Source organism: Melanerpes formicivorus, unplaced genomic scaffold, assembly GCF_026170545.1.
Source record: "Melanerpes formicivorus ecotype bairdi unplaced genomic scaffold, bMelFor1.0.p_v2 SCAF_33, whole genome shotgun sequence".
NCBI lineage: Eukaryota > Metazoa > Chordata > Aves > Piciformes > Picidae > Melanerpes > Melanerpes formicivorus.
Window position 1 is genome coordinate 8870510 of NW_027142385.1, and position 10122 is coordinate 8880631.

Consider the following 10122-nt stretch of genomic DNA (forward strand, 5'->3'; position numbering starts at 1 on the left):
CCACAGCTGGGGCTCAGCCCACCAGCACCTGCCCCCCACGAGGGCAGAGCCTTTGATTCCACCGAGCAGGAGCAAGGCTCAGCCGCCAAGGCAGCCAGAGGAGATGTGCTGCAGAGCCCAGCGCGGCGGCACCGCAGGCGCTGACCGGCTCCGGGCATCACCTCCCCGACCTCCGGCGGCGGTGCAGCCAACCCGCAGCGAGGGTTGCGAGGGAAGGAGACAGAGCAGCCCCCGCCTCACACCTGCCCAAACCGCCTTGAGCTGCGGTCCCTCTGGGCAGGGCTGCGGCTCTGCTCCCCGTCGCGGAGAGGGGAAGAGGGTCAGCAGCATCCCCCCGGCGCCGCGGCCGCCGGTGCCGCCAGGCGCGCTGGGCACGGGCGGCGCCCCGGGGGTGTCACGGCCAGAGCGGCGCAGGGCGCCCGGTGGCCCCGGAGAGCGGAGCGGGGACGCCTGCCGCCCGCGCGGCCGCTCGGGGCCGCCCCCCGGGGCCGGGAGCCGCCCCCCGCTCACCTGTGCGAGGGGAAGCGGCGCAGGGAGGCGGCTCCTGGCCCGGCCGCGGCTCTGGGGGTCACCCACCGCCCGCGCCCCGGCCCGCAGACCCCCGCCCGGCCCGGCCGAGCCTCCGCCGGGTCGCCGCCGCCTGCCGGGGCCGCGCCGCGCCTGTCAGCGTTTGAACGGCGCCCAGGGCCCGCCTCATCCTTATTGGCCGCCGCTCCCGTCCCTCAGGCCCGCCGCCGCCGTCCTATTGGTCGGGCAGGCCGCTGGGGGGCGGGGCGGGGCCGGCGCCGCGCTATAAAAAGCGGGGGCTGGGCGGGGCGCGCGCTCAGTGCCCCCGCGCGACAGGTACCGGCGCGCGAGGGAGGGGTGGGGCGGGGCGCGCGGAGAGGAGGCGGAGCGAGCAGGGGAGGGGGGCGGGGACGGGAGGGCGCGCGCAGGGAGGGAGGGGGCGGCGCGCGGGGAGGGCGCGCGCGGCGCTGGCTGCACGCGCCGTGGCGGCTCCGGAGCGGCAGCGGCGGGAGGCACCGGCAGGCACCGGGGACAGCGGCGATGTGCGCGCTGCCGCCCGCCGCCCCCTGAGACGCCCCTCTCTTGTTTCCCCCGCTCCCCTCGCACCCTTCTCCAGCGACCCCAGGCTCTTTTCCCCCCTCTCCCCTCTCCCCCTCCCTGCTCTCTGTCTCCTCTTCCCCCCCCCACCCCTTCCAGACCCCCCCGCTCCCTCCGCTTCTTTATCCTCCGGTTCTTGCGACCCTCCCGGTTGCCGTGTGGATGCGGCCCGGGCTGCCTGTCTGCGCGGGTGGCGAGAGCAGATGCTGAGGGGCCGGAGGAGGATGGAGAGCAGCCTCGATGCGCAGAGTTTGATCAGTATTTCCCTGCGGAAGATCCACAGCTCCCGCACGCAGCGAGGCGGCATCAAGCTCCACAAGAACCTGCTGGTCTCCTATGTGCTCCGCAACGCCCGGCAGCTCTACCTGAGCGAGCGCTACGCCGAGCTCTGCCGCCGCCAGCAGCACTACCCCGACGGAGCCCCGCTGCTCGCCATGCCCGCCTGCCCGCCGCCCGCCGCCGCCGCCCCGCCGGAGCTGGCGGGGCTCCCGCTGCCCGCCGACACGCAGGACCGCGACGCGCGGAGCTGCGCGGTGGTGCGGGGCGGTGCGGAGCTGCTGGAGGTGCCGGTGTGCGCGGCACCCCCCGAGCTGCAGCGAGCGCCTTGCAGAGACTCGTCCCTGGGCTTCTACCGGGCCGCCGGCAGCGCCGGTCCCGGTGGTGGTGGCGGCGGCGGCGCGCCCCCGGGGCTGCTGTACGCCGCCGGCTGTGACTTCGGGAGCGGCGGGGCCCCGCACTGTAGCAGCCGCACCACGGTGCTGGATTTGGACACTCACGTCGTGACCACGGTGGAGAACGGGTACTTGCACCAGGACTGCTGCTCGCAGTGCCCCTGCTGCTGCCAGCCGGCACCGGGGCTCGCCTCCCCGCCGCCCACACCGGGCACCAAGCGCAAGTATTACCCGGGGCAAGAGGAGGAAGAAGAGGAGGGGGTGGAGGAAGGGGAGCCGGGGGGAGGCGGGGTGGCGGGCGGCCCCCCCTTCGCCCCGTGCACCAAACGCGCCCGGTTCGAGGAGTACAGCGCCGAGCACCCCCAGGACTCTAACAACATCTCCAACTTGATCTCCATCTTCGGCTCCGGTTTCACGGGGCTGGTGAGCCGGCAGCAGGCGGACTCGGAGCAGCCCCTGAACGGGCAGCTGTGCGGCAAGCAGGCGCTGGCGAGCCTGGGAGCCTGGACTCGGGCCATCGTCGCCTTCTAGAGCAGCGGGGAGAGCAGGGGGGGAAAGGGGAGCGGGGGCGGGGGGCTTGCGAAACGGGGGTGCGATCTGAGGGACAGCGGTTCCGGAGGGGGGGACCCTGAAACAAAGGCGGGGAGGGGGGCTGGGGAGAGGGGAGGGAGCGGGGGGGTGCCGAGGGGTGCGCAGGGAGGCGGGGGGGCAGAGCCACGCTAGTGTTTTATAAATTGTACAATAAAGAAAACAAAATCTAAGCTCTCGGGAGTTTATTTTTGCAGAGATGAGAGAGAAAAGAGAGGGAAAAAAGGCAAACAAACGCAAACAAAACAAAAAAGCCAAGCGCGAAGCACCTATTTAAATAATCCTCTTTGTGTCCGCTCGGGTCCTCTCCCGGCGGGCTTCCCGGGGCCGGTGCTGGCGACGGGAGAACGCCACGTGAGAGCCGGGCCCCGGCCCCGGGACCCCGCGGCGGGGAGAGCCCCCGGCCCCTTCCCCGGGCCGCCCCGGCGGGGTCCCTCCGCCTCCGCTCCGCCGCCGCTGGGGTGCGGGGAGGGAACGGCAGCCGCCGGCGGGTCGCCGTCCTGCGTTTCTTTGGGTATTTAAAAAGAAGAGAAAAAGGAAAAGGCAGAATCCAAACATCGCAACTTTGCTGCCCGAGAGACGTGCGCGGCGCTGCCGCTGCCCCTTCCCGCTGCTCCCTGCCGCTGCCGGGGGACGCCGGAAGGCAGCGAGAGCTCAGTTTGGGGTAGGGGGGTGTGTGGGGAAGGGTGAAGCGAGGCCCGGGGGGGTCCCTCCGGGCTGCTCCTCGGCGGGGAGGGGGGCAGGCGGCCCCCGGCAGCCCGTTGGTGCCGCAGGTACCGCGCAGCGCCGCTCACGGCTCCGCTCTCCTACTCTTTTTTCCGCCCCCCTTCCCCCCTTTTTTTCCCCTAAGTTGAACCGCTCTGCCCCCAGCCGCCCCCAGCATTGTTCGCCCGGGGAAGGATCTCTCTCCTGTAGTCTCTTGGCGGGGGGAGTTTATTTTTCTTTTTTTTTTCTTCTTTAAAGAAAAACCTTTTGTTGTAAAAAGGCTTTTCTGGCCGCCCCCCCCCCCCACGCCCCTTCCCCGTCCTTGTTTTCTTTGCCCCCTCCCAGCTCCCCGGTGTCCGCACCGTGGGGCTGAGGATGCTTGGCCAAACTGTCTGGGGGGGTCTGGTTTTGTTGTTGTTGTTGTTCGGTTGGGTTTTTCCCTTTCCCTCCGCTGTTCTTTGTTTGTCAGCCTGCATTTCTGTGCGTTTGGGACTGTACAGCACCGGGTCAAACTGTTCAGATTTGTTTAAATTTCTAGTCTTAATAAAAAGTCGATTACAAAGTTGCTGCGCCTTGGATTTCCTCAGCACCGGAGCCCCTCTCTGCGCCCGGGAGCCTTTGCGGAGGCTCCGAAAGCCGCCCGCCCCCCGCTCTCCCCGCTGCACCCCCAGCAAACTCCGCCTTGTCCCCTCCCCAGCACCATCCAGCTTCACCCCCTCCCACAGCCCCCTCCGGGGTTCCCAGGTGGGAAAGGGGCCTGAGCTTGGGTCCCCTCCCTGCTTCCCTGGGTGGGAGGAGCCGGGCGAACCCCCCCGGCCCTGCCCCTACCTGCGCGGCCCGACCCCCCCCCCCCCGCTACCTGGGCACCGCCGCCCCCTCGCTCCCCGCTGCGCTCGGGAAGTTTTTAAAGTTCCAGCTGGCTCTGGCTGCGCGGCGCGGGGAATCGTCCCTTTTTTCGTTGTTTTTGAACCCCTTTTTGTGTACTTTCTTACACCAAGGACACGCAGCCGGGGCCGTTCCACGCCCCCGCGGGACGGAGAATTTCACATCTCCCCTTTGTAAAATCTCGCTCAAAAGGCGCAGATTGCAGCAGCCAGCGCAAACCCTGCTGCTGGAGCCGCTCCTCGGCCCCCCACTCGCACCCCCAGCATCGCCGAGACCCCCCCCAGAAGCCCGGGACCCCTCTGTCCAAAGCAGCTCACGCACAAACCGCGCTCTCCAGCCCCGCGCATCGCCGCGGGACCGCAACGTTCCCGGAGAGAGCGGGGAGCCCCAAAATGGGATCATGGAACCGGGGGGGCTCCGCAGACGCGTTACAGCCGCGGACGAGCCGAAGCCCCTCTCCCCCTGCCCCGCTTCCCCCGGTCCCGGATCCTTTTCCCCGTTCCCTGTCCCGGTTTCTCCGCTCCGCACCCACAGCGCCCCCTGGCGCCCACCGCGAGCGCCTCAGCGACCCACCGGGAGAGGACAGAGCGGAGCCCGCGGATCAACCTCAGTCCCGCAGCCCCAGCCCGGGCAGAGTCCCGTCCGGCCGCGGGCACTCACCGCACCGCCACCCCCCCCCGAACCCCTGCCCCTAGACCTCGGTTCTGCCAGTGGCAAAGCGACCATCAACAGCGCCCCTGCTCCTGCAGCACTCAGCCCCCGACCCTCCCGGGGGAGCCTGCCCTCGCCCCCGCTCCCGGGGGGAGCTTCTGGGGCTCCAGTCGGGGCTCCAGGGGCTGGGTTTGACAAAGACCCCTCTGCAGGGCTGGCAACCTGGGGGAGATGGGGTGCGTGTGCCATGGGAACACCCCACAATCCCCGGCACCGAGGGGAGCCGAGACCCCGCAGCCCGCCGCAGCCCGCGGCTCTAGGTGGCGAGTTGCCTCTTTATTTCGAACCCCGGTAGATGACATTTCCCGTCTCGGGAAGCGGCAGCAGCAAACCCATCACGGAACCGCTCTCCTGAAAGCGGAGCCTGGAAACCAGCGCCTCATTTGCATATTCATAAGCACCTGATAAATTAATCATGATGGCAGCAGCGCTCAGGCTGGGAGGGAGGTGACAGGGGAAGGTGGCACCCCCGGCACAAGCCCCTTACGTTCCTCGTCCTCCAGCCACGAAATGTTTTGATCGCTTCACAACTCGGCTGAGCCCCCCGGGACGCTCCCAGGGCCTTTGCTCCCCTTCCCCTCAGCACCTCAACAAGCACCCACAGGCAGCGGGGGGGTGGGGGGCGCTGTCTCCGGTGAGACGCGGAGCAGATGGGCTGGAGCAGGCAGGAGAGCCGCGGGCTGGGGGTGTTCAGCTGCCACTGCCAGACCCCCCCTGCTGCTCCCATCCCAGCGCCTGTCCCACACCGGACCTGCCCCAGTGCTGCCCGGCCCTGGCACCGGCAGTGCCGAGGAGTTTGTGCCCAAAAATCCTCCTGTGTCCTCCCCTGCACTGCAGTCTCCCCGGCTGGGGGTGAAGGGGCATCACCAGGAGTCTGTGCCTGGCAGCTCCAGAGTGGAGCAAGGCACAGAGGGGTCCTGTGGAGGGGGCAAGGGCACAGAGCTGCAGGAGGTGGCAGCTGGGAGTCCTACCCCTGGCAGAGGAGACTGGTGCCATGCACCCACCACTCACTCTGCCAGCTGAGAGACAGCTGTGGCCTCCCCTCCACCAGGCAAAGCACTCTCCAGAGGCAGACCCAGTTGTTGGGGTGCCCTCAGTGTCTCTGCACTGAGCCACCCTGCCCTGGGCAGAGATCCTGCCTCTGGTAGCAGAGGAGCAGCTCAGCCTGCTGGCGGGGACACACTGCTGCACACCCAGCAGGGACAAGCATGGACATGGTGCTGGAGCAGAGAGCCCTCTCAGCTCCTGGGCTGCCAGCCCAGCTCTGCCTCCAGCACCCAGTTCCCTCAGGAGGGGTCAAGACCCCACTCAAAGTCCCACCCTTGGGCTCTCAGCCTGGCACCGTCTCCCAGGTGCTGACCCACAGACGGAGCTGCTCTGTGTCGTCCTAGAGCAGGACTGCACCAGCGCCAGCAGCACGGCCCCAGAGGAGCAGCTTCAGCTTCCTCCCGGCTCAAACAGGGGCAGCGGAGCCTCGCCGGGGGTCTGCTGGTGCTGGCAGCTGTGCGGAGCAGTCCCCTGCAGGGAGAGCAGTGGGAGAGCTGCAGGGGACACAGCAGTGTGGCCGAGCTGCCGCTGCTCCCAACAGGGTGGTTAATGTGCTGGGCTTGGTCTGGGCCTGCCTAATTAGCATCTGAGCAGTAATTATTCACACTTGGCCTTTCTGCAGCCTGCTTGTGGGTTTGGTGATTCATGTGGCTCCTCGAGTGAAGCCCACCCTGGACTCACCACACCTGGGGCAGTGGAGGGGAGGTGCTGAGCCCTAGGAGATGCTGTCCCTTGTACCCCACAGCACAGCAGCCCCAAGAGCTCTGCACAGCAACAGCAGACACCAAGCACAGCACAGACACTCGGCAGCACCCCACGGCCACCAGCAACACACAGGACCTCGGGGGGAGGGGGCAGAGGCACAACTCTCCCCCAGCACTCAGGGGGTGATGAGGGGGTGACCTGGCACCACAGAGCCTGAGCTGGGCAGGTCCCTGCAGCAAGGCAGGGCTGCAGACAGCCTTGGCCACGTCTCCACCACATGAACCCCAGGAGGGGTCTCCAGAGAGGGCTCCACTGCCCCCCAGGCTGGGAAACCCAGCTGCACACAGCTCCTCCCTGGGAGCAGCAGAGCTCAGCCATCAGTGGTCAGGACCAGCTTACCTGCATTCCTGGGCACTGGCCCCCCTGGCACTGCTGCTGGGCCTGGGCAAGGAGGGTGTGCTGTCCCTGGTGGTTCTGGGCCCTCTGCTTCTATGCCAGGCAGGCAAAGGGGCACAAGCTTTGCCCAGGATCGTGCCCGGTGGCAGGAAGAGAAGGAGCCAGCCAAGCCCAGAGGCAGAGGCCAGGCAGAGCTCCTCTTCCTCAGGGCAGACACCAGCTCCAGGTCCTGGAGAGGAGCAAGGAGCAGCCCCCCAGCCCCTGCTCTTATCCTCACCTCTGGCCCCAGGATTGGGCCAGCTGAGCACTGGCTCCTGCCCCACACCTGTGGGGAGGAGGCAGAGCATTAACCTCCTGCGTGCTGCTGCCTGGGGTCGGAAAGGGCTTTCCCTGCGCTGGTGGAACCCCCCCAGCAGCCCAGGACCATCCCTGCTCCTTCCTACCCTCCTCCAGATACTTTCCTGGGGCTGCTGCTGCCCCTTCCTGCTGCTGCCCCCGCGGGCAGGACCCATGGCCGGGAGGGGAGTGCCTGACCCCTGCTCCTGTCACACCCCTGGGGATCAGGGTGCAGCATCTGCACCGGGACCCTGACCCCCCCGTTCCGATGGGGGGCACGGGGACCGGGGCTGCAGGCAGCCAGAGGCACTTCTGGGGCTGGGCTCCACCAGATCCGTTTTCCCTTCCTCCCACCGGGGGCAAATCCCCAAACCGCCCAGGCTAAGGTCAGGGCTGGGCTGCAGCGGCTCCCTCCGGCCCCGGGCAGGCAGCAGCAGCGCCGGGGTCGGGGCAGCCTCACCTGCCCCAGGTCCCTGAGCATTTCCACCCCAGGGGCTTGTTTGTGAACCACCCCCGAGGCAGCTCTGCCCCCACCCTTCCCTGGCCCAAATGAGGCTTCTGCAGCGGAACCTGCGAGGCTGCCTCCTCCTGCCCTGGCTCCGCAGCGGGCAGCGATGTGAACGGAATCCTGAAGCGGCGCCGGGGCCGCGCTGCGCCGGGCGGCAGCTGCCTGCTCGCAGAACTTCCTCTTGAGCAGCTCCCCGAAGAGCTCCTGCTCAGCATCCCCCACTGCTTCGCGGCCAGCCCCTGCCCTGCGCTGCCCTGCCCCAGCTCCTGGTTCTCCTCTGCTCCCCAGCGAGGATGAGCAAAGCACCGTGAGCTGCCCTGCCCTGCCCGTCCCGTGCCCTGCCCTGCCTGTCCCATCCTGTGCCCTGCCCTGCCCGTGCCCATCCCATGCCTTGCCTGTCCCGTGCCCTGCCCTGCCTGTCCCATCCCCATCCCATGCCCTGCCTGTCCCATCCCGTGCCCATCCCGTGCCCTGCCCGTGCCTCCTTCTCGCCAGGAGCTGCCCCAGCAGCGCCTGGGGTTTCTGTCCAACCCCTCGGGGAGCCTCTCAGGGATGTGTCTGGGACCTCAGGGTGAGTGGCACAGCTCCAGCCAGAGCAGCACAAGGGAGAGCAGGATGGAGGAAGCCTGGCACTGCTCACCCCAATGTCGACTTCTTTGTGGGGTGTCTGAGGGAGCAAGACCCCAGCAGGACCCCAGGCTGGGCCGGGCAGGAGCCTGAGGAGCTGCTGGGAGGCCTGGGATAAGCCAACCCCTGCCCAGCTCCTCTCGCCCAGGCTTACAGGGGTGTGGGGCAGGACTGTGCTCTCCTCTTGGCCTCCAGGCAGGAGGGGGAGGAGGTGTCCTTCGTGCAGGTTGTGGGGGGGTCTGAGCCCCCCTCTGCACCTACCCAGGGCAGCTCTCTCCTCTCTGTGATTTATGTTTGCCTCTCCCCAGGGACTCCTCTCCAATCTTCCCTCTCTAATTACAAACCCAGCAGGTTCAAGGCACCTTGGAGTTTCCTTCCCCCACGCTGCCGAAGCGCAGCCCTTGACTGTAACCCCAAATTCTCTGTGACACCCCCGCGCCTGGCGACCCCCCCGGGCCGGCCGGGGCAGCCCCTCGGCTGCTGCCGTCCCTGTGCATTAACCTCCGGTCGGGGCCGGGGGAGGCAGCGCAGCGCAGCGGCTCCGGCGGGCTTGGGGAGTTCCAGCGTCCTGCACGTCGGATCCGTGCGGAGGAAAGGGAAATGCGAATGGAGCAGCAAGACAGAGACAAACCCTGCCCGGTCCCCGGGAGCGGCCCGAGCTCCAGCACCAGCACAGCCTGCTCCAGGCAGGCCACCGGCCGGCCCCTGGCGGCCTCCTGCGGCCCTTGAGCCCTCCCAGCAGGGAGACTTCCCAGCAGGAGAGGCAGCAGCCACAGTGCTGTCACCATGGAGCAGGTAGGAGCTCGGCAGAGCAGCTGCCAGGGAGCAGCCAGCACTGCAGAACTCGCTCCAGCATCTCACAGCCCAGCTGCTGTTTCCTTCTACCACCCCAGCAGGACAGGAGCCACCAGCTCAGGGGCACATGGATGTGCTCTGCCCTGCCAGCAGAGCCTCCTGGACCTCACCACGGGCAGGGGGCTGCAGCCAGGGGCTGTGAGCAGGGAGCCAGGGGAAGGCAAACCCCAGGCCGTGTGCAGGCTGCAGCTGAGGGCCAGAAGCACCACGGGGGCCCGGGGGGTGCAGCCCCACAGGAGCCACTGCTCAGAGCCACTGCTCAGAGCCCTCCCTTGGTCAGTGGCTGGGCAGGAAGGGGCTGGGGAGGCTCTCCATGGGACAGGCTCCAGCCCAACCCCAGAGCTTCAGAGACAGCATCTGTGACCCAAGGCAACATTTCTGCCCCCCACCCATCCCCCTGCTGCTGCTGCCACGCTCAGCTCCAGGCACTCACACAGCTCTGGCCTGTGCTGGCAGAGCAGGGACCCAGCTGAGCCCTTCCACTGCAGCTGCAGCCCCCTGAGCCTGCTCAGGATCAGGTTCTGTACAAACCAAACCGAGCTGCTGGAGGTCCTGAGCCCTGCTGCTGCTGGAGGTCCTGAGCCCTGCTGCTGCTGGAGGTCCTGAGCCCTGCTGCTGCTGGAGGTCCTGAGCCAGCCCCTCCAGCCAGGCAGCAAAACCAGCTGAAGAAAACAGGCTGCAGTTCTCAGCCTGGCTCAGATCTCCCTTGGCCAGCAGAGGCTCTGAGCAGCAAGAGGCATTTGGTGGCCTGGGAACAGCACACAGCAGCCACAGGCTGGAGCCAGGCCGGGCTGGGACCGCAGGGAAGTGAAATGACCAACAGCTGCTGCAGGGCAGAGCCCTCGGAGGGACACAGCCAGGCTGGCTACCTGCCTGCCCCGGGCTGGCTACCTGCCCCGAGCTGGCTACCTGCCTGCCCCGGGCTGGCTACCTGCCCCGGGCTGGCTACCTACCTGCCCCCGGCTGGCTACCTGCCCCAGGCTG

At 68.1% G+C, this 10122-nt stretch overlaps 1 protein-coding gene across 1 annotated transcript; it reads left to right on the top strand.

The window, feature by feature from the left end:
* The first annotated feature begins 915 nt into the window (after positions 1-915).
* Positions 916-2348, top strand: IER5L (immediate early response 5 like). Its single transcript, XM_068156031.1, has one exon. It carries the CDS (start codon positions 1308-1310, stop codon positions 2304-2306), a length of 999 nt encoding a protein of 332 aa, XP_068012132.1. The 5' UTR covers positions 916-1307; the 3' UTR covers positions 2307-2348.
* The last annotated feature ends 7774 nt before the right edge of the window (positions 2349-10122 follow it).